The sequence below is a fragment of the Ovis aries genome, chromosome 13 (assembly GCF_016772045.2).
Source record: "Ovis aries strain OAR_USU_Benz2616 breed Rambouillet chromosome 13, ARS-UI_Ramb_v3.0, whole genome shotgun sequence".
Lineage (NCBI taxonomy): Eukaryota > Metazoa > Chordata > Mammalia > Artiodactyla > Bovidae > Ovis > Ovis aries.
The window spans coordinates 28369473-28394604 of NC_056066.1; the positions used below are offsets into that span (position 1 = coordinate 28369473).

General features: G+C 42.5%; 1 protein-coding gene across 1 annotated transcript in view; it reads right to left on the bottom strand.

The window, feature by feature from the left end:
- FRMD4A (FERM domain containing 4A) overlaps window positions 1-24377 on the bottom strand; it is a 703559-nt gene extending 679182 nt beyond the window's left edge. Inside the window, exons 1-2 of the mRNA XM_060397374.1 lie at window positions 24043-24377; window positions 23498-23622 (exon numbers count right to left, since the gene is read on the bottom strand). Coding sequence (XP_060253357.1) covers window positions 23498-23542 — 45 coding nt within the window. The 5' untranslated portion in view covers window positions 23543-23622; window positions 24043-24377. The remainder of the gene's footprint in view (window positions 1-23497; window positions 23623-24042) is intronic.
- Window positions 24378-25132: the final 755 nt, after the last annotated feature.

Genomic DNA, 25132 nt, shown 5'->3' on the forward strand with positions numbered 1-25132 from the left:
CTCCAAAACCCAGTGTCAGTAGATTGGCTTGACTGCACGTGGGCAAGCAGACCCAAGTTTGGTTCGCTAACACCAATGGCAAGCTCAGAAGAGAGCTCACGGCAGAAACCCAACTGGACAGTACCTTGATCCTGGATGCCAGCCTCTGTAACTGTGAGAAATAAATGTGTATTGTTTAAGCCACTCAGTCTGCGGGTTTTGTTAAGACAGCTCAATATACTGACTAATACACTAATCAAGGAGAATGTCCTCAGGTGAGAAATCACCCTCCCCAAAAATGAGTCATGAAAAGAAAAAGAACATGATCACACGACACGTTCTACTTGGTCTGACTTGAGGTGGCCAGTAGTGACATTTACACAGTCTTTTTAAAAGATATCTTGAGATGCAAAAGCTAAATCTCTGTTTCTTATTTTAATTTCACACCTTCCAGAGCCAGAACTATGAACCTACCCACTGCCCCTCCTGTTGGGGGTGAGAAAGCACCTCTCTCACTGGCTACATTGTTCAGGTAACTGAAGAAGAAAACCCAAAGGGAAGAAACAAAATGTTCCCTGCCCAGAGCGACAACTTGTATGACAGGAATCATAGATTCCACTGAAGCTATTTCAGAAAAGATGAGAAAATAGTTGGAATATTCCACAGTTTTTGTTTAGCAACATTTATCTGCCTTCCCAGACTCCAGAGAAGATAAGAAATTAGTCTTAACAAAGCTTTAAGTTTAAACACACTCCCTGGGTAAGAAAGGTATATTTGATCTTATCTTAGAACTGACTCTAGTCCTGATTCCCAATTTTTACCTCCTTTCTCCATGGGATTCCTCACAAGACGTGTGGAAGTCAGTGACAAACCCTTTGTGTTGGAAAGTATCTAAGATACATCAGTTTCTCCGTACCCAATCGATAGCCTTACACACACACACACACACACACACACACACACACACAACTGATTTTCAGCACTCTGAAGCCCAGTCTTTCAAACAAAGGAGGGCTTGACTTGCTCAATGAAATTCCATTTTCTAATCATTCAACCACACTTAAACGTAGTCATTTCTGAAGAGCATTTAGAAGTCTATTGGTGGACAAATTGTATTATTGATTGGACCAACTGTAAACTCGAAGTTTCTCATCCAAATCCTTTTAATTGGCCTTAAGTGACACTCTTTTAAATGACTTTGGGAAGAGAAGAGAGAGAAACGTGCCAAGGATAACTCACACAAAGAAAATTTACATGCTGTCTTTGTTTCCTTTTCTTTGGTGTAGATACTACAAATTTATTATTTTTTTCCTTGAGGAAAGGAATGAGAGTGTGAACAGCAGTCTGGATTTTTCTTGTTCTGTTACCATAATTAGAAAAGTCAGATAAAATTATGCAGGAGCAGATTGAGAGAAAAATATCGCTTGGCTTTCATATGAATAGCTACCTCTTATAAATTCAAAGGTTTTTATCTCCCTGCAAATATCTTTCATCTCTGAGTAGTGTACCTCTTTTAAGTCTGTTTCCATGTTGAAAGACAAGCACACTCTTTGAAAACGTTCAAGCATTAATGGGACGCCTGTGCACCACCACTGCCACCATTGTTAGGAATGGTACCTGATGGACTGGTGTCTTCCCAGTGGAGAGAGGCTAAAGATCATCGCCCTGAAATTACACAGTACTGACAAAATCAGGTCAGGATCGAAAACACTAGACAAATCATTTTCACAAAAACTGAAAATGCATCAATTTCCTTCTCCCACCACTGCCCCCAGTCTTCAGTCTTTTGCTGAGCAGATATTCAGGTCCTGGACAACAGCTAGAAAATTTTTGATAAATTCACAAAGCTTTAGAACAAAGAAGGAAGGCATTTTACATGTGGGACACTAAGAAGGGTCCACTTCGGATTTAAATGGCTGAGTGTGAGAGACCAGACCACAAGCCACTTTGGTTCTTGGCCCTCATTCTCCACCCATGACACGTCTTCTTTCTCCCAAAGCCTCCTTCCAGTAGATCACACTCAATTCCTATTGTTTCCTGTAGATTTCTACCAACAAGCATGGTCTTTTGTCACATGGTCCCATCTCATCCACCCAAGCCTGATCTCACTCAGTTCCATTGGCTCAGAGCAACTCCACCTGTCTCCCCGTTTCTTTGGGGAGAGCTTTTCCATTTCACTTCCCATCCCACAAAGCCAAACCAATACCCATCTATTTCACAGAATCCCTGAAAGCTCCTCTTCCTTCTTTGCATTGACAAGTATGAATAGCTAAATTATACATATAGCATTTAGATTCTGCTTTGTATTTGGCCTTTAATCATTTACATTTTACATCAGTTTTTCAACCCAGATTGTAAGATCACTGAAGGTAGGGACTTTCTGACTTTGCTTGGATGGTACTCTGCAGTGTTTAAACAATTGCTGGGACCCCATATATGTTTCTTTAGTATTACAGTCCTAGATATCTGCTTACTAAAGTGAGTAAGAGAGTTTCATTGTGCTTTCTGTTGAAATTAATTTGATAGGTGACAAGTGCAATAAACCATTTCTCAGTGGAAGTAAAAGAAGAGAGGGGAGGAATCTGAGGAAGAGAGATGAAATTTGGGTATAATTCTTGGGATATAAAATTAAAATGCCATCTGCCTTTGAGATGGAACAGATGTGTAATTGACATTCAATGCTCATTTGCCACTTGAATTTTGCAGACATTTAATGCAGTAATTGTTTGTACAGTAAGATTCCAAATACCCTTTGGAGAACAGCTCACTTTTCCTATAGTGTCCATATTCAGTACCAGCAGTACCAGCAGACAGAAATGGGTTCTTATATACCTAGAGTTTTGAAAGTGTAAGTTTAAAAGACAAATTTCCATGGTGCCTTTTTGAAGAGAATAATATGATAATATCTATAAAAAATTTTAATGATATACCTTGATTCAGCATTCTCCATCTAGGAATTTGACCTACAGTAAAGAGCCTCTTAATAAAGGTGAAAGGAGAGAGTGGAAAAGCTGGCTTAAAACTCAACATTCAAAAAAATAAGATCATGGCATCCAGTCCCATCACTTCATGGCAAATAGATGGGGGAAAAAATGGAAACAGTGACAGACTTTATTTTCTTGGGCTCCAAAATTACTGTAGATGGTGACTGCAGCCATGAAATTAAAAGACACTTGCTCCCTGGAAGAAAAGCTATGACAAACCTAGACAGCATATTAAAAAGCAGGGATATCACTTAGCCAACAATGGTCCATCTAGTCAAAGTTATGGTTTTTCCAGTAGTTGTGTATGGATGTGAGAGTTAGCCCATAAAGAAGGCTGAGTGCCAAAGAACTGATGCTTTCAAACTGTGGTGCTAGAGAAGACTCTTGCGAGTCCCTTCTACAGCAAAGATATCAAACCAGTCAATAGTAAAGGAAATCAATCCTAAACATTCATCTGAAAGACTGATGCTGAAGCTGAAGCTCCAAGAGTTGGGCCACCTGATGCAAAAAGCCAACTCATTGGAAAAGACCCTGATGCTGGGAAAGATTAAGGGCAGTAAAAGGGGCAACAGAGGATGAGATGGTTGGATGGCATCATCGACTCAATGGACATAAGTCTGAGCAAACTCTGGGAAACAGTGAAGGACAGGGAAGCCTGGTGTGCTACAGTCCATGGGGTTGCAAACAGTTGGACATGACTGAGTGACTGAACAAAAATAATATTAAAGCCATCTGCACAAAGATGGATGCACATGAATCTTCACTGCAGGATAGTTTGTAATTACAGAATGTTGAAAATAGCCTAAGAAGGGACTGATTAAATAAACTATAATTCATACAATACTGTATATTCTTTTAAAAGAATGAAATAATGCTATAGGGATTGACAAGTAAAGATATTGCATCTGTATGGACAATTTCTGGAAGGATACACAATAATCCAAAGGATTAAGGAACCAGAGTGGGAGGTTATATATTTTTTCCCAGAGGGTGAAAAAATATATATATATGAGTTACAAAAATCATATAAAGTTATTTGTATTTTTAAAAAACTTATAAAAACCAAATAACCTTAATTTGTAAAAAATGGTTTTAATAGTCAAAAGAATTTGGATCCAGGATTCAAATGGTTAAGTATCTACCAAGATTTTAAAAAACCATACTGTCTGTGTGTCTGTGTACTTAGTCATTCAGCTGTGGCCAACTCTTTGCGACCCCATGGACTGTAGCCCACCAGGCTCCTCTGTTCATGGGGATTCTCTAGGCAAGAATATTGGAATGGGTTGCCACGCCCACCTTGCCTGTGTGTCTACATAATCATAAGTAAGATTATAATATTTATTTAAAAAAACAATCCTGCTTCCTTCCTACCTTCCCTTCTTTGGATTCTATTTTGGAACTGCCATCCCTCAAAGGTAGATGGTGACCTGACTGGTGTTTCAGAGGCTATTATCAGCAGACAACAGAAATGAAATAGATTTAGCTTTTGTACTATTGGCTATTTCACATAAACCACTGTCATAAAATGATGGTTATACTTTAAATATTTTGATGGTCCCCAAAAACCTCTTGTACCAAATAAAACACTTACCCAGTCTGTTCTATTTAAAACCTATTTGGGTCCGCATTTATCTCTGGCAGATCCTTTTGGTTCCCTACACAACAGCCATTTCCTGAAACTTCAGCTCTCTAAGAAGAACATAAAAAATCCAGGGATTCCCTTTTCCAGTCCCTCTTACAGCTGGAGCGGGTCTTGTGTGTTCTTCCAGGTTCTTTGTTGCAAACAACAAAATCCACTCTAATTAGCTTAAGCAGGAAGGAAATTATTACAGAGTATTAGGGAATTTAGATCCCCTGGAATAGGAAAGGGCAACCCACTCCAGTATTCTTGCCTGGAAAATTCCATGGACAAAGTAGCCTGGCAGGCTACAGTCCATGCAGTTGCAAAGAGTCAGACATGACTGAGAACAGGTGTGCATGCCCGCATGCACAGACACACATGCAAACACACACACACACACACACACACACACACACACACACACACACACACACACACGGAAGTTTAAGAATATATGGGAAAACCAGTTGACCAAGATCATTCGCCGCAGAGCCAAACGTAATGACAAAGCATACCTCCAGACCCCAGACTGTCACTTAGCCACCACCTCTGACACCAAAGACTAGACACTGGCACCTCCACAACAGTTGGTCCCAAAGAACCAAACACTCTGCCTTCTTGCTTGCCAGAAACTCTATGACAGCCACTTCAACTCATTCACTTCACTTCTCCAAGTCTGGTGCCAGAGAGCTTGCTTCATGGAAACCAGATCACATGCAGAAATCCAGCTAAAAGGGAGGTCGGGAAATGCATGTTTTAGGTTCCCAGTCAATAGTTTAGGAGGGGGTGTGGGAGGAGAAGCAATTTTCCTCCTTGATAGAAATTAGGAGACACAAGGAGTGCTCTCTTTACTGTTCCTCCTCTTTCTGCTTTTGGACACAGAAGTGAGGGATGTGATGGTTAGAGCTGCAGCAGCCATTTTGGAACTGTGAGGTCATGTCATTGCCAACATCCCCTCCCCAATCCCTTCCACTTTTAATGTTGCAGTCTCTCTGAGCCTCTCTCATTGAGTCCATAGCAATGCTTATGATTTCCCCATCTCTGAAATGCCTCCCTTGTTTCCTCCCACCCCTCAGGTTACCATCTCTTCTAGCCTTCACCTATATCTTCTCTGTGTATATTTACTTACTTTCTATTCCCTCATCATTCACTTGCAACCTAGCTTCTGATTTTATCACATCAAAGAAGCATCTCACCATAAGGTCACCACTGCCATCCTGATTGGCAAATACAATAAACACGTTTCACTTTTTATTTTCCTTTATCTCTCTGCTTCACTTGATGGCCTCAATCATCAATCCTCGGTCTACCTTCGAACTCTCCACTCTTTTGTCATCCAAGACAGCGTATGCTCCTGGACCTCCTTCCACCTTCCTGACTTTCTTTGTCTCTTTCTTTGGGCTTTCTTCCCACTCCCTACCCTTTCAGTGCCTCACCCATGGCTCACGGCTCCATCTAGTCTACACTCCCCAGGTGGATTCATTCTCTCACGTTGTTCAAACTGGCACCTGAATACCAGCAATTCTGAATATGCATGTCCTAACCAGAACTCTTCCCTGATTCACACGCAAACACCTGACCACAGCTAGACACCTCCCCTATAATGTTTCACTGGCTCCCATGAACCCATCCAAAACGAAGTATCATTAATCCTTTAAAATCTATTCTTCCTTGTGACCTCCCCCTGCCTCCTCACCCAACATAATGACCTAAGGTCATCCTTGACTCCTCTCTCTGCCTACACATCCCATCAAAAACTAATCAACTGCTGATTTCACCTTATCATGTCTCGCTCATGTTCTACACATCTTTGCAGAATGATCTAGACAAATGCACATGGTATTACTTCATTCTCTTGTCTAAAACTTGTCAGGTGTCTTCCATTCTCTGTAAGAGATGACCCAAGCTCCTCAGCAGAATATGGTCATTCCTTAACTCTCTAACATCATCCTCAGCCTTGCCCTGCCTTGGACTTTCGTGCCTGTGATTCTAAACTTCTTAACTTCACTGAAATGTATGATGCAACTGTATGATGCTTTACTGTTGCAAATTCTTTTAACTTTGCTTGAAATTCTTCCTCTACTTCATCTCATGATCGGTACCTTCAAGCTCAGGTACTGTCTCTTTCTAGATGAGTTTACTTAGTCAACAAATGTTTACTGAGCACTTACTATGTGCCAGGCATTGAGATAAGAGCTAAATCAACAATGGTGAATGAGACATATGTCCTTCTCTCAAAAAACTTACAATCCACATACTGACCTCTCTCTTCCTCCAGTTCTCCCAAAGGAAGGGTGGGAGGGTTGAGTGCCCTTTTCTGCGCTCTAGTCATAGATACTGTTGTCTCTGCAGCAACCACACCCACCTTCTTCTCTTCCTCTTATGTGAAATTGACCCCATTCCCAGATGCAGCATAAATACTGATGTATCCAAGCCAAGCAGGCTCACTCCATGCCTCTTGGCTAGTGATCAGTTCATAATCCCAGGCTTAAGCCAACTGGTGTTTGACTTCAGATGACCTGAGTGGGTGCTCTCAAAAAGAAAGGAAGAATTTATTGTTCCTATTTTGAGGAAAAACATTTCCTCTCTCCACCTAGGCTTGAACAGGTGTTGCTGGCAGCCACCTTGTGACCATGTGAGGGAAGTCAGCCTGCAGACAGAGCAGAGAGAGCAGAGGAGGTAGGAGTAGGGGTGGATCAGAGTCTGGTAATGACTTTACCTTTGGACTTGATATCTGAACTACAGAATTTCCTACTGTAAGCCTACTGTAAGTTGAGGCGAGTATTTATTTTATTAGTGGGAGTCAGGACGAAGCACCCATCTCTGCCTTCCACTTCAGTGGCCCATGAGTCTATCCCCCTCCCCCATCCCCACTGGCCTGGCATTTGTCCAACTGGACTGTCAACAGGATGATTTCCATATCTTCTTACCCAGGTTCCCTCCCCTCTGGTAACTTCTTCTTTCTATCCATTCTCTGTACTACTTCTTAAGTGATATTCCTGCATCCCAACTTAGAGCACATCATCCCATGTTTATAATCATTAGTGACCCTTAGTAAGTTTCAAGTTCAAACTCCTTACCATTTGTTCAGAAAACAGCCTGTGTCCATGCCTAGCCAGGATCTTGATCTCATCTCTGCCATCCCCTCTTACTATTCCCATACCCAAATGCCACATAGTTGCTGACACATACAGCTCTCTCATTTGTATTTGTGTACACTGTTCCCTATATCTGGAGCTCCCAACACCACCGTCCACCTCCCATCCCTAATCCTTCAAAACTCACCTTAGACATCAGTGCCCTTTAGAGGTTCCTACTCCGTGCTCCTGCGTTCTGCAACACGTTGATGGTTTCTCTGTCATAACATTAACTTGCTGGGTTGAAATTATTTGCGTATTGACATTTCCAGCAAAACTCTAAACTTCTTGAGAGCAGGGACCAGGTGGTATTTACATATCTATTCCTATATCCTAGCAATTTACCTAAGTGCTTCCTTCCATAAACATTTTTAACAGAGAAGGGAAGGGAAGAAGCAGGGAGGGAAAGGGAGGAGGGAGAAGGGGTGAGGGGGGAAGGGAAGCTTCAGATTTTCCTGCCCTTGGTGCTTCATGGTTTTGGAGTGTGTATTACTGCTTGGCTCAGTAATCATGGGGAATGGGGAGGTAGCAAATAGTTGTTGACACAGGTAATGTTCACGTCCCCGATCGTAGCGGCATATGGCAGTGATTGTAATGGCCTAACATAAAGCACTCCTGGACAATATTAATGACCAACTAGGTTAATGACCGAAGACTAAGCCTCAGGCCATGAACACATTCTCCCTGTCATTAATCCCTGGGAAATGACCTTAGCCATGTTCATTATGACTCAATTATGCTCACATTCTTCAAGAGGGGAAAAATAAAAGGTATTTCAGTCCTAACACCAAGCTACATCCCTTCTTTTACCCTGACACATGGCAGTAAAGACACAAAGCAAATTAGGAGTCCAAACACCAAGCACGTGAAGGAAGCACCACTATTGCAATTTTAGCTCCCAGTCCTCAGTGGGGACTAAAATCTGGGGTAGAGCCCAGAGATCTTGACATGCTTCATGACTCATGCATTCTCTGGACAGTCTTTGAAGGTACAACATAGAAGCATGAAACACTTGTGACTCTTCAGATATTTAGAGTTTTGATAAAAACCTGAAAAGTCAAATGCAACTCTTTGCTAACAGGCAATAAATAAATAAATGGCTTATTTAGATATCAATCTACCATTCCATCAATAAATATTTATGGAGCAAAATTCCATAGACAAGTTGTGTGTAATACAAGTAAAAGACCCTCAAGGAACATGCAATTAGATTACAAAGAATGAACACACGCTGTGGTGACTTTTAAACACATCCTAAAATATGTTGACATGTTTGCATCAAAAGGTGGGGGCTCAGCCTCTCCATTTAGGATTAGACTCTCCTCTGAGTCTAGCCTTAGTGACTTCTGGCAACCAAGAAAATTCAGCAGAAGTTGGTCTCTGTGACCACTGAGGCTGGGTCCCCAGAGGTCACACAGCTCTGCCTTGTTAGCTCAGATACTTGGTTCTGGGTACTGAGCCATCATGTAAGCAGTGCAACTATTTGGAAGTAGCCATGTTGTGAGGAAGCCCAAGCCTTAGGGAGAGGCCCTGGACAATCACTGTAGTCAACACAACCAGCTGTGGTCCAGCTGACAGCAACATCACTACCACCACATGTAAGTGGAGACACCTCCAGGAGATGCCAGACTCCACCTATTCAGTGACACCAGACTGACTCTTTCCAGCCAAGGCTCCAGACACTTGAGCAGAGACAAGCCATTCCCATCATCAACTGTTAGAACTTGTAACCCATAGAATTGGTGAGCACAATAAAAAGATTGCATTAAGTCACACAGTGTGAGATAGTTGTATGCAGCAGTATAATTGGAATACACGTGCACACACACACACACACACACACGACAGACACATCAGCTGCTTTGTGAAGTTTAGTAATAGTTTGCTTATGTACACTCCCAGCTCGGTCATGCACTACAAAAATCTGACGAAGTGCAGTCATCTAATGGAACTGCATTTAACCAACATCTAGCAAAAAAAGCTCCTTGGCTGCTCCAATGAGGCCATGTGGTATATTTAACACAAGAAAAATTAATTTTGCAGTCAAGGTAACATTGATACGGTCCAAAGGTGGCCTCATATACCAAGGTAATATGAACTCTTTCTAACCACATCTGCTGGCATTTCCCTTTCACAGGCTTGACCTCCTGTTCTTCTCTCCCTACAGTCTTTCTTCAGGATTCCTGAGTTTCTGGTCTCACTCCAAGTTCTACCCCTTCACATCTAATCCCGGACCTAAAGGGACCAGCATCTCCAGCTACCCATCATATATCTCTGCTGGAAAATCTTATTATTACCTCAGCACATTCCACTCAGACTGCTAAGTTAATTGCAGCCTGCTCTTCATATTGAATTTCCCACCCGGAAGCTGTTCCTCTGTGTCTCCACTCCCTGCAGCTCCAACAGCCAACATTCTGTCAACTTGGCTACTTCTCCCTGTGTGTGGCCCCTACTGTCAATCCATCGGAGAGTCCTGAGGATGCTGCCTTTAGGACAGTTCTTGAATTTGTCTACTTTGCTCTTTTCTCATGCTGCCTCTTCATCCCCCTCCCTTGAACTGGTGAAAATGACTCTAACCTGAATTTTCCCTTCCATCTCCCCAGTGCACCCTGCATGCCACCTCCGGATTGAACTTCTCCACCCCCACAATCATTAAGTCAGTCCCCACCCAAGGCAGGCTCTTAAGTGCCCCTGATTCCACTCCAGGTGCTCACTGAAGCATTTGTAGCATCTTCCTTTATCTGGTCCCAACTCGATTCACCAGCTTTCTTCCTCCTCCAAGTCCTCTCCTTCATTTAGACCATTGGCTCCTGACCAATCCCTCCTTCACATCCCCACCTCTGCCATTATCCCCTTTCCATGCTTGGCCATTTATAATCATTTCCTCCTGAATTTCCCTCTTCATTTTGTTCCTTTTGCTGGGAAGATACCTTCTCTTTACCCTCTCCCATCAAAAATAAATATACCCCAATTCCACTCCTGGGTATTTATCCAAAGGAAATGAAACGAAGATCTCACAGAGATATCTGTGAGAACACCCATGTTCACAGCAGCACTATATGTACATTAGTCAAGACATGGAAACAGTGTAAGCACCCATCAACAGATGACTGGATAAAAAAGATATGGAATATATATGCAATGGAATGTTGTTCAGTCATATAAAGAAGGAAATCCTGCCTTTGCAACAACATGGATGGACCTTGAAGGCACTTTGCTAAGTGAGATGAGCCAGAAAGAATAAGACATTACTGTGTTATCTCACTAATACATGAAAACTAAGAAAACTGAACTCACAGAAACGAAGAGTAGAATGAAGTTATCAGGAGCTGCGATGAGGGAAAAGGCAAGATGTTGATCAAAGGGTAAAAACTTCCAGTTAGGAGGTGAATAAATTCTGGAGATCTAGTGTACAGCTTGGTAACTACAGTTAGTGAGGTATTACATACTCAAAAGTTGCTAAGAGGGTAGATTTTAGATGCTCTTATCACAAAAATGAGCTGGTGATTATATGGCAAGAAGGAAGAGTTAGTTAATGAATTTGTCCATTTGGTGGATGAATTCTTTATGGTGGTCATCACTCTCCAATATATAACTGCATCAAATCAACATATTGTACACTTTAAACTTTACAACACTGTACGCCAATTATATCACAATAAAACTAGGGGTGAAACGCACCATTGACATGACTTGATGTTCTTTTCTTCCACAGATTCTGTCTTAGCTAGATCTCTACTCTTCACTCTCCCGTCCCCCTGACCACAGCCACATGCCTCTGAACTCCTTCCAACATGTTGGCACCACACCCATTAATTTGGGGCCATTTCCTTTCATGCAGTGGTACCTCATTGTTTTCTGTAATTCTTCTTCTATAATGAGATTTAAGCTCTGGATAAGGACTATGTACTTACCTCAGATTCCTCCCAGAGCCTGGCCCAGTGCTAATGCTTGGAAGCGTTCGATCCAGACATTAATCTACTCAATTTACCGAGTGCAGTGTCAGGCACTGGGGCTTGCTAAACTCCGTCTGGTCCTATAGCCTTTTCTTTGGATGAAAAGCCTAGCCCATAGCTTCCAACCATTGATTCCTTGTTACCAACTGCTCTTTAGCTGAAAAGTCACCTAATCTGAGAAGGTTTCCTTGATCACCTACTCTAAAGCTAGAGAAATGTCTCTCCATGATTGCTTTACATTCCCAGTAGGGCTCTTAAACATGTACATTTCTGTTTATTTTCAATATATTTATTTTTTAAATCTCCCCCCAGAGAATGTAATCTCAAGGACAGAAGCAGCCTCATTCAGCTTGTTCTCTGCTGCACCCTTTCCATTAAAGCTGTCCGGAAACTAGTAGGTATTCAGTAAATATTTGTTGAATGAATAGATGACAGTTATTCTGTTTTTGACGGGCTCGCACTCTATTAAGGAAAATAGATACAAAAGTCAAATATTATACAGCAGTGTTACCAATAAATGAGATGATAGAAAAATTGTGTGGGGTGTGTGTGTATGAATGAAATAAAGGGGAAACTAAAAGAATGAGACTCCAGATAGTGGAAAGAACATGTCATGCAACTGCTAACAGGAATTTTGAAGGTTGGTGGAGGGAACAGTGGGACATAAGGCCAGGTAGGTGAGCAGAGGCCAGAACTTGAAGTGACCAACATGGTATACTGAAAAGCTTGAGCCTTATTCTGTGTGTAGTTGGGTATAATCAGAGGATATTAGGTCTAGAAAGTAGACCTTTCTTTTGTAAATGTGCAGAGGGATGAAGAGGCAGCATGAGAAAAGAGCAAAGTGGACAAATTCAAGGAGTATTCTGTGTCTGACGGAAGCAGGAAGACCAGGTAGGTGGCTCTGCAGGTAACCGAGGTACATGAGATTACAGACTTATTAAACAGTGGTGGGAGTGGGGGAGGATTGGGAGGAAGATCCAGATAGGGAAAAAGAAAAGGAAGCAGAAGTACAAGGACCTGGAGATAACTGGACAAGGGGGATGAGGGAGAAGAAAGAGTCAAAGGTGAATTCTGAGATGACAGAGAAAAATGATGCTTTCACCAAGATGTGCAGACTATGAGTAGAACATAAGTCCTCTTTGGAGTGATTTGAGTCTGAGGTACCTGCAGGATATGCAAAAGAATAAATCGATAAGCATTTGATTTGGTAATCATGAGGAGCTTGGGGGCAAGCCTGAGCCACAGATACCACCAGAGAGTCAAGAATGTAAAATGAAAATTAAAATCATGGTTGTGCTTGACGTTTCTGAGAACAGGAAGTGTCTCTACTGCTCAGGAAAATTGCTTCTCTAGGTCTAAACAGCGAGACCAAAAAGTCAATATCCAGGGTTATAGAGCACACTCATCACTACGCAACATGAGATGCAGGTCACTTTTACCCCGACACTGGAATTGTGTCCTACTCAGTATGTACCACACGATCTTAGTCAAGCATCTTTTCAGGACCTTTGATTACAACCAGGCCACATACCATATGTTCCATTAGATTTCCTATTTTGGCAGAGAATTCAATGAGAAACTGCTACCTGCACCAGGACCATACGCTCTCCACACTGCCATTAAACTTTGCAAAGCAGCCGCGCAATTAATTTTTAGCAGAGATGCACTAATAGCTGCCCAGTCATGTGTACCAGGCCTGGATGGTGGGCATTTTGCACTTGCCAGAGAGAACATATTGCAGTCCATATTTTAATCACCTCCCCTCAGAGGGTAAGAAAATTGTTAGTTATTCAAGACAGGAATGTAAATTTAAATTTGACTAGAATGGTTCACCTGACCATCAGAGCATCAGTTTTTCTAAAACCATTGGCTGATTGTCCAAAAGTGGTCACTGATTGTCCAGAGACTGCGTTACAGAAAGAGAGAATTGGGTGATTTTTTCTTTTAGGTTGATTCTGGCTCCTGTAGGAATAAAATGAGATGAGTTTGGGTGGATGGTTGTTTCATATTATTTTAAGATAAAGCAAGCAACTGTTAATATAGTTGGTCCTCTGTATCCACAGGTTATGCATCCCCCTACAATTCAACCAAACATGGGTCAAAAATATTGGGGAAGAAAATTCCAGAAAGCTTAAAAAAGCAAAACTTAAATTAGCCATATTCTGAGCACTATACTGAATACACTTGAATAAAGTGATGTGTAGGTAGGTATTCCCTGCTGGAGCATCTACCTTCTCAGATCCTCAGTCTTTCCCCAGCACTCCCTGAATAAGCCTTGTTCAACCTCATGTGTTATTTATGCATTGTTATGTTTTGTGCACCCTTTCTTTCTGTGAAAAAAATGACTCCTACAAAGCAAGTAAGTGGTCAAAGTCACCCCTTGAAGTCTAAGACAGCATAAAGGGCTGTTTCTTGATGAAAAAGTGAAAATCCTATATCTTTTAGAAAGTGGCGTGCCACTTGCCAAAGTGGGCCATAGAGTCGATAAGTTTAAATCCAACATTTGAGCAATAAACCAGAAAGCAGCTGAAATCCATAGCAGAGTGTGCTGCCCTACAATGGCAAATGAGGTCTCTCTGGTTGGTGACAAAGTGCTTGCAAAGACTGAGAAAAGGTGGCTTGAGGACATGTCACAGAAATGTGTCCCTGTTGATGGCAAAATGATGTGTGAGAAAGCACAAGTCTGCACGAGAACTACTGTGAGGAGGTTGAGAAGATGGACTTTAAAGCTAGTGAGGGAAGGGTGACTAGCTATGCATAGTGCTACAGCCTCAAGAACTTAAAGATCACGGGAGAACCCACATGGCCTGATGTCAAGGCAGCATCACGGTTACCAGAAGAGCTCAGGAGACTCACAGAAGAGAAGAGAAAGGCTTCTGTCCAGAGCAAGCCTTCAGTTGTGATGATCCAGGCTTGTTCTGGAGGATGATCCCCAATCACACCTATATCCATGAATGCCAGTGCCAGAAGAGCCCCGGGGCTCCAAGTCTGAAAAGATCACCTCACTCTGGTGCCATGTGGCAACACAGCAGTTCACAAAAGCAAATGAGCAAACAATCCCCAAGCCCTTAAGCACCAAACCGAAAACTACCTGCACTTGTTCTGGCACCACAACAAGAAGGCTTGGGTAATGGCCATCTTGCTCTTGGAATGATTCCATCAGCGCTTCATTCCTAAAAGGAAGAAGCACTTCGAAGAGAAGGCACTGCCATTCACAATCTTTCTTGTAACTGACATTTCATTGGCTCCCAGCCACCCCAATCTCTGCTTCTCCTGCTGAGAATACGGAGGTGATGTTTCCACCTCCTGCACTGCATCACTGCCGCAGCCCCTTGATCAAGGCATCATCAAGTGCACAAAGGTGACATATACCCCCCTCACCTTCAGGAGGATCTGTGGTACCCTTGATGTCAAGCTGACAGCAGCATCTCTGATTTATGGAAGCACTTCACAATTACAGAGGTCTGTCAATGCCCTAAAGCCAGAGCCAATCAATGCGTGTTGGATGCTATTATGGAGTGAGGCAGGCAGGGATTTCAGGAGCTTCCCTGCTCTTGATGCAAGTCAGGAACACCTTGAACACTGCAAGGGAAATTGGTGGGAAAGAATTCTCTGACATCATCATGGGTGATGTTGAGAAACATGTAGAAGAACACAGAGGAACCCTTACCAATAAGGAACTTGAAGACATGCTGAAATCCTCAAAGGTGATGATGATGGTGGTGGTGATGCAGAATATTTAAAGGAGGCAGAGCCATCAGTTTGGACACTTGAAAAATTTGAAGCAGACTTTCAACAGGCACAAATGTTTTTAAAGGATATGATTCTTGAGCACAGTCTTTAGATGGAACAACATTTCTGTGTCACCAGAGTAATAACAACACTCTTACAAACACCACTAGATTTGTTTGCTGATGCAAAGGAAACGAAAACAAAAAAAACCCAGCTTCTAATAACAACGCTGCTTACTAAAGCATCTGCAACTGTGGAACCTCAGCCTTTGATGCCTGAAGATCCTGAGCCCTCAAACTCTACAGATCCTGACGCCAATACCCCTGACCCCCTCCACAGCATCAACATCTACCAGGGGAACCCAGTTCTTCCCGTGCAGATGATCCTTCTGACATTCTGTGAGACGGTTCAAGTTAGCCTGATGTCTCACCACTTACCTAGAGCCCACATCTTGTAATCTCACCGCATCCACACTGTAGGCATCATATAGCAAACATCACCATCACCATCATCATCACAAGGGTTCGCAACAGAAAAGGACCAGGGACTTCCCTGCTGGTCCAGTGGTTAAGAATCTGTAACTCCAATGCAGAGGACACAGATTTGCTCCACAGTCAGGGAACTAAGATCCTACATGCTGTACTGTGCAGCCGAAAAAAAAAAAAAGAGAGAGAGAGAAGAGCCAGGGTTTGGGTCCGTGCGTCTGTATGAGAGAGAGAGAATACGTTTATATTTTATATATTTATAATTATATTTTCTACTTGTATTTTAAATATTCTGTTTTATGCTATGTATTTCTCTTTCAGATCATTAAGTGAAAGCAATCCCTAATAATATTATAGTGTTGCTGACATGCTCTTATAGTCAGGCCTACGATATTTATGTCTGAGCTGAACATGCACAGATTTCTTTTCTTGTCATTATTCCCTAAACAATACAGCATAACAACTGTTGACATAGCATTTACATTGTATGAGGTCTTATAAGTAACCTAGGGGATGATTTAAAGTGCCTGGGAGGATGTGGGTAGGTTATACTCAAATTCTATACCATTTTATACAGGGAACTTGAGGACCTTGGTTTCCACTGGGGTACTGAAACTAACCTCCCAGGGATACTTAGGGATAGCTGGACTTACTGTACATTACCTTTGGTCCAGGAATAGTGCTAAGTACTCTGCATACACATCTCATTGAATTATTCCAAATCTTATGTATTAATAGTAGCTATTATTATCCCACTTGAGTGATGGTGAGACTTGTTCAACCCAGCATAAACTATTTAGACAATTGGGGTTTCCCATTTATCTTTTTGAATGAAACTGAACCTATGATTTAGGGTTCACCAATGCTTTCCCTCCATGGAAAGTTCTGTAGCTTCCCATAATGGTAACCTGGGTGCAATGCCCATTGTAATGGACTTCTACTGTTTTTGCCTTGCTACCTCCCTTCCCCTCTTACAGAGAGTTCTTTTCCTTTTGGAACCTGCCCTTCCCATTTCATGTGATTCAGGTGGATTTTTCAGCCAATTGACCCACCTCCTTCCTCACCTCAGGTCTAGAGACAGAAGCCAACCTGCTTGATCAAAGAACACATTCCTGGACCCAGTGATTGTCCTAGGAAAAGCCTATTATCCAACAGGGTCAAATAGATGGTAACAGATGAACTTGTAAAAAAAAAAAAAATGTCTTATTCATTTAGCTTGGTTCACTAACTCCTAAGGACAAATAATCCCAGAGTTGCTGGAGGAAGAATCTTCCAGAGCCTGAAGTCAATGAGAGCAAAGTAGAATTGAGCCACAGGGAGAGGCAGAGAAACAGGCCTGAGGCCATCACCCGAAGGCCTTGATCCAGTTTTTCCTGGAGCCGTGTCATTCATTGGTCTTCCAAATTGCATTGGTCAACATCTTCCTCTCTTTGTGATGCTAGTTTGAGTAGGTCTCTGTCACAACCAGAGAGACAGATTTGATATAAAATGAAAACAATATATATTCAAAAAGAATGATCTGAGAGAAGTGATTTGTCTGTCATTGATTTCAAATTTCATCTTCTGAGAACAGATAAATTTATATATTAAACATTAATGACAAAAATTACTGATATCAAGATTTCAGATTTACCCTTTAGGAAATCATACCTTAGAAACTAGACAATTGAGTGTAAGAAGGATTTTAGCTACTGCCTTAGTTGTAACAATGACAAGACATTTCCCAGAGACTTTGCATAATTATTCTACTTTAAGCCAGAAAGATAAATGAACAGTCACACCTGTAGACTACCACATCCAGGGTCCCCATCCCTGGCCCCATGCTTAGATGGTCCCATTTCATATACAATGCTTTAGATGGCTACACTTTGTATCATTCTTTGAATTTCCATAAAGGTTGTCAATAACACATTTTCAAACTTATGAGTTAGCTATCATGGAAACCTGGGTAATATTTCAATTTCATGTTGGGCAAGTCATTTAAACTTCTCTGAGTCTCAGCTTCATCATATAAAAGAATGATAGAGTGCTTGTCCCACTTGAATTGTAGAGGACATCTGACAAGACAACAAATGCAAAAGCACTTTGAAAAACATAAGGATTATTGTTAACTCAAGAGCAAGATTCCTCAAGGCAGAGTTCAATTTTATTCTATGCCATTTACCAACTAGGGTCTGGTGAAAATCTATAGTTTTATCAGAAATTCTGAATAGATACCTGTCACTGGTCAAATTTAGACGAAAATTAGGCCTATATAGTCAAAGCTATGGTTTTTCTAGTAGTTATGTACAGATGTGAGAGTTGGACCATAAAGAAGGCTCAGCACCAAAGAACTGATGCTTTCAAATTGTGATGCTAGAGAAGACTCTTGAGAGTTCCTTGGACTGCAAGGAGATCAAACCAGTCAATCCAAAGGAAATCAACCCTGAATATTCATTGGAAGGACTGATGCTGAAGCTGAAGCTCCAATACTTTGGCCACCTGATGTGAAGAGCTGACTCATTGGAAAAGACCCTGAGGCTGGAAAAGACAGAAGGCAAAAGGAGAAGAGGGCAGCAGAGAATGAGATGGTTAGATAATATCACCAACTCACTGGATATGGATCTGAGCAAACTCCAAGAGATAGTGAAGGACAAGGAAGCCTGGCATGCTGTAATCCACGGGGTCACAAACAGTCAGACACAACTTAGTGACTAAACAACAACAAACAGAACTAGGACTTCAGCTCAGTTCAGTTCAGTCGCTCAGTCGTGTCCGACTCTCTGCGACACCATGAATCGCAGCACGCCAGGCCTCCCTGTCCATCACCATCTCCCAGAGTTCACTCAGACTCACGTCCATCAAGTCAGTGATGCCATCCAGCCATCTCATCCTCTGTCGTCCCCTTCTCCTCCTGCCCCCAATCCCTCCCAGCATCAGAATCTTTTCCAATGAGTCAACTCTTCGCATGAGGTGGCCAAAGTACTGGAGTTTCAGCTTTAGCACCATTCCTTCCAAAGAAATCCCAGGGCTGATCTCCTTCAGAATGGACTGGTTGTCACACCCCAATCTACTCTCCTGACCATTTAACCCTTTGTTACCTATAGCCACGCTATGCAAACCAGTTGATTTTCCATTGCCCAAACACAATACAGATTTAAGTGTAATTCCATCACTCTCCTCACCTCGAATCTGCTCTCTCAACACATCCATTCCTCAACACTATATTTAACTTAATCAGTTCCTCCATTCTGACAATCAGTGCACCCCAGGGCTTTTGAACTCAGCACACCCCAGAGCTCACTTGGTAATGGTTATGCACTGTATTATTACAGTTCTTATGTCATTCTCTGAAGTCATCCTGTGAATGCCTAATACAGTCTCCACATGTCTCTATCTTGTCTCTCCAATTAGATTATAAGTCCACTAAAGCCAGTGACCAGTTTTTATTCTTTTTGGACAGAGCAAATAAGAAGAAAATGTCCAAATGAAGAAACTGGTTGAAGATAGAAGAGTCTATAATGAAATGAAATGAGAAAAATAAAGCTACAGGACAGCAGATTATCAACTGGAATCAATTTAAAACAAACCATGGAGTGACTCTATTAGAATTTCAGAAATATGAAATCAAAGTTTTATAATGGAAAGAACCTGCTGGATAGTCTAACTAACACTCTTCATTCATTGAGAATAATCACATGCTAACTCATCTGACTTATGAATTAGAGTTTTTACATATTTAATTTTCCTATTGTAAAATGTGACTCTTAGAAAGGAAATTTCTTAGAATCAGAGTCTGAGAGAATGGGACCTTGAAAACACAGCAAGTCTTTGATGGATATAAAAATACTTCATTTGGCTAGAGTCAAACCAGATGTCTTGAGTCATATTTGTGGTATACCACTTTTTGATTTTACATCTCTACATGGAAAAGAATAATGATAACCAGGAAGACAGGGTTACCCACCTAGAAACATGAAAAATGCAGAAGGGCTCCAAGGTGAGGCCTCCCTTGAGGGCCTGATCCAAAGTTAGAAGATCCTGGTGGCCCATTTCTCAAGCTTTAAAATGGTATCAGAGCACTGGCTCAAGAGTCAGGGGACCTCCATTTTGAGACTTTGCACCATCAATTTCTGCTGTGTGACCACTGACAGGTTCCCACATTCTGATTATCAATTTTCTCTTAAAAATAAAATTATTGAAGGGATTATATGAGATAATATATATAAAGACTCTTTGTTTGCAGAAAAGCATGATGTGCATTATTGACAAGCTGGCTAATTTACATTAAAAATAATTTTAATTAGTGTCTTAGCTTTCAGAATCTCAAAGCTAAAACGTCATAATGCCATCTTGGTAGCCCCTTGGTTGTGTATCTCTATCCTGTCACTACAAAATAATCAATGAACCCGCTCTAGTGTGTTCCAAACTCACATGACTTCAGCAAATGACACACAGCCAAGAGATTCCTGCTCTACAATTACTCACATCAGGCTGAAAGCTCATAACAGTGTGACAAATGCATATCTTTTCTTGCTTCCCAAGTTTTCTGCAAAGATGGGCTTTTTCACAGCATGGGAGACTGTCCCCACCACCTGTACCCATCCTCTCCAAGATCACCCTTTATTGGTTGTTGAGGACCTTCATCTTGTGTGGAATCTCATCACCCACCACAATACAACCCAGAACCCCACCCAGATGCCCAAACCCAGCCCCATGTTACAAAGGTAACTAGGCACTTCTCAAAAGTCATCTGCTCTTGTCCAACAATATAAATCAGGCTTCCCTGGGGTAGGACTCCTGACAGCAGAATATGAATGAATCCTAATGCTCACCCATTCCAGCAAATAGTATGAAACATACTTGTCCTGGCATAAAAGACACATGGATGGGAACACATTTCCAAAAGCACTAAAGGTGCAAATAAGACATGATGCTAAATAAAGCATTAGGAGCCCTCTTCTAAATATTTAATACTATTTCGAGTGGTCTGAAATCACGTGTAACCGAGTTGTAAAGAATCCTGGTGATGAGCATGACCCCTTCAGTTTAGACCCCTTCAGAGTAAGGCACAGAGAGGTGAAGCAACATACCCAGGATCACCCAGTGAATAGCAGAGCTGGGCACAGAACACAGGGTTCTCCACCTCTAGACTCTGCTGCCATTTCCACTGCCAAATAAACATCTTCTGCCCTGAACCAGTTAGAGGCTACACTGAATATAACCTCTGGCCGCCTCCTTATCCAAAAGCAATGGGCGTGGACATATGTTCCCCCTTCCTCCCCTCACCCCTGGATTCCCTGCAGCCTAGTGACTCCAAGGCTCAGAACCAGAATTGCAATCAGGCTTCCTGATATTGACTTTCCCCCAGATTGGGTGTTTGGGTGGGGGGGGGCCCTCCCATTCTTGATCTTACATCATGCTTCTTCCCTTAGTCATTGAGCACTCCGTAAATACTGGGAACTGATTGGCCGATCAATTAGCTAATAAATAATGTTTATAGCTTCCTTCCTCAACTCACAGCCAAAGCAACTCTGCTAAATGGCCTCTTTTCCTTCTTTCTTTCCTTGTGGACTTGCTTATAATTTTTGAGACTCATCATGTAGTTGGTCAGGGAAACAATTGCTTTAAGGCTTTACCCTTAAAGATGAAAAAAAGCAGTGAAGTCCATAGGGGAAAATTCCCATGAACAACACATGAACCAGAAAACATGCATTGACTCCGATTACACACAATGCTCCAGGGTTTTTTAATCTAATGGTCCATCATGGTGTCAAGAGCTATTTCCCCATGCTTCTGAGCGAGAAGTGCACACAGTCCTTTTATCTGGGCAGGAGGTGAGTGCTGGGAAGAGATCTGAGGGCAGAGGCTGCTGACAAAGGGAGGATAAAATCTGAGCTCCAGAGACCTCCAGGTTGGTGACCATAATATCTGGGAGCCCCAGGAACAGGAGAACCTGGGTGTGTATGTATCAGAAGCAGCTAGATCAGGATGTTGAGCTGTCTGGGTACTAAAGATGCAACCTTAGGGCTTCAGGAAAACAGACACATATCCCAGTGCTCAGAAGCCCAGGAGAAAATTCAGAGCAGAAATCTGGAGGCAAGCAGGCCATTTCTTAAGAACATGTTTCTGCTTTGCATTAGCACAATACAGAATTTATTTCTGTATTATTTAAACAATATAAGATAATATACATGTGCATACCGGCATGTGAGCACGCACATCTCTACTCTTCTGGCATATAACCCAGCCTCTCAGTTTCCTGGGAGTACCCTGGCCCTCACAGCTCCTGCCACTTCAGTGCCTGTCACGGTCACAAACACTCAGCATCCCCACCATCCACTTCTGTGGCCACTGGGTAGACGATGGAGGCTAAAGCATCACCAAACAATAGAAGTTATGAGGGAAGGAAAATGTATAAAGGGTAATTTCTCCAGAAAACAACATTCATTCTTTCCCATCCTTCTCCCCCAGTGACATAAGAAGCCAGCAGAGGCTCATGAGATCTCAATTATTTCAAGCACCTCTGTGGCCTAAACCACATTTGGGATAATGCAGAACCAAGGAATCTGTCTCCTAGCTTGACCTGGCTCACCACCCAGGAGACAGGCTCCCAGCCTGCTCATTTTCCAAGTGGTCTTAATGAATTCTCCAGGTCTCCAAAAAGCAGCATCTCCCCTTCTCCATCGGAAAGGAGAGGTCAATGCACACAGCAGAAGTACTTATGCTTTGTATGTAAAATTTCCTGTGTCACTGTGACATCCATTCGCATACCCAGCTTAATGTGGGCTGCTTCCGTCAGAAGCAGCATCCCCAGAGCACGTGGGCTACTTGGTGAGGAGGAGGGTGGAGCCACAGGAGAGGAGAAGCAAACCCTGAACCCAGAGTCCAGCAAAAGGTTGATCAAGTAAAAACAAGGCAATGCCACTGACCTTGTTTGTTTAAATATGCTAAGAGCAGAGGCCTTCTTAACATAATAGAAATCACAGAGCAGCTGAAAGTAGGTCAGTGATCCATACAGAGCTTGCCACCATCTCCTCATTTGTGGTTGGGAGATAAGCTTTCTCCAGCTTTGCAGCCCAAGTGCCACAAAAGGCCACAAGCCAACCCCATGGGCTGTTTTTATGGGGAAATCTGAGTACACACATGGGCACCTGGAATGAAAGGCCTATTCCATCACTCCGTGGACAAAAAATTATACGGTTGCCTCGAGAAGACATAAACAAACAAATAAACAAACCTGATTACCTTGATTTAGATTGGAAAAAAAAAATGCATGTTGCGGGGCAGGGAGAGGATGCTGAGATCCAGGGGGAGGCGTTGGTGGGAATCTATTTCTGGAGGCTCTCAGCACCTGTTTGCAAACTCATCTCTCAAAATAGCATTAAGCAACAAGTTTCTAAAATGGCAAATCTAAGGCTTCTTTTCCCTGGAAGTGCTTTGTCATGGCTGAGATACTTTACTCAAGAAATCATTTCAGAACAGCGTGTGGGATAAAGCAGAGATTTTGAACATGTCTGCAGCTACGGAAGCAGCGGGAGCAGCAGCCCACAGTGTGTGGTGTGTGATGTGGAGAGGCTGGAGCTGGGCGCTGCCCGGGCCCCACCTCCTCCCGAGCACTCACCATCAGCAGGCTGAGCGCAGAGTCTGGCACCAGCTGCACTGCCATGGTCTCTGATTCCCATGCACGAACCTCCTGCACACTCAGTCCGCCTGGGCCCTGGGCAACTGCAGAGCATCCACAGAAACCTACAGCAAAACAGCAAAATATCCAGACTCAGGTGCAAAAGGGCTCAAGACACTGAGTGGCCACATTTCACATGGGGTGGCAGGGGAGGTCAAGGAGATGTTGGCAAGAAGGGGTGGGAATTCTGCTTAGGGAGAGAGAGGAGAAAAAGAGGAAAAATAGGAAGCTGCAGGTTTTTTAAAGGTAAACCCTGCCTAGCTTCCCTAAGCCGTGCAAGCACAGAAGCCACATCAGACACAAATATAAAAGCTGAGATGCTTCACTGGCACCTGAGCCTAGGCAGCAACTGTTCTTTTAACTGACAATTAAAATAAAACATTTCCTATTGCAGATAAATCAGGCAGCCCAAATAACCTCCCCTCCCCGCCTTCTCTGCATCTCTCAGCAATTCTGCTGCATAAACAAGCTGGATGTCAACCTACCGCTCGCAGTCTGGTCAGAATCTTCTTTCCTGCAGAAAGGTGTGTTCCCTTTTGCAAAATCAAGTCTTTGGGAGCGAGAGAGCGGAGCCTGACCACGAGCATCAGGCAGTCACTGGAGATGAGCAGATGCTCTCACCAGAACCAAGCAGGAAGTCAGTTATGCACTGACCCCTTCCACCATCCCCAAATCTACTTTTCCTCCCCAAGTAGACAGGCAAGCCGAGTTCCCCGTGGGGCTAACATACTTCCGAGGGCCATGTAATTACACTGCCTGTTCTGTGAGCGTTCTGATCTCCCTGCCTGCACCACATGTACACGGCAGACAGACACCCTCTACCTCTCTCTCCCTCCCTCCCTCCCTGCCTCCCTCCCTTCTTTCCCTCCCATCTCTCCACCAGGCTGCCTGTTAGGAATTTTGAAGGAGACTCTCTATCTTAGGGAGGCTCGGAAGGATAATTTGTAGCCAGGGACAGTGCTTAAGACAAAAAAAGCAAATTAGCCTTGAAAATCATATCATGCAGCATTTGCCTAGGAAGATGTCAATGGAAAAAAAGAAGAAGAAGTCGGCCCAGGCTTATTGTATAAAGGCTTCCCAGAGTCAAAGATTTAAGAAAATTAGATCATCCTTTTTTCTTTTTTATGAGCACTGCCAAGCTTATATCTTCTTCTGGAGTCCACCTTTTCAACTAAAAATAGCAATTACTAATACTTCTGGCAAGTTTCTCATGCCCTTTTCTGATTTCTCCCTTTATTCATCTGCTGTAATGGCTATAAAATTCTTTGGAATTAACTACACAGTATGAAGTATAGGAACATGGAAATCAATTTTCTAAATAAAAATTGAGGGAAAGAAATCAATAACCTTTAAATGTTCCTACGGACGAGTACAGCTGTTTCCCCTACATAATTTATACATTAAAAAGCATTTATTTGATCATCACAATGCTTAGCACAAAGTAAGTGCTCAGAAATATTAATGGAGTGAACAAAAAGTTTCTTATGGTGATCCAATGGGTCAAAACTCTCTTCCATATTGTTGGATTGGATTCTAATGTCCTTGACCTTGGGAACGTCTGAGAATCAATCCCTA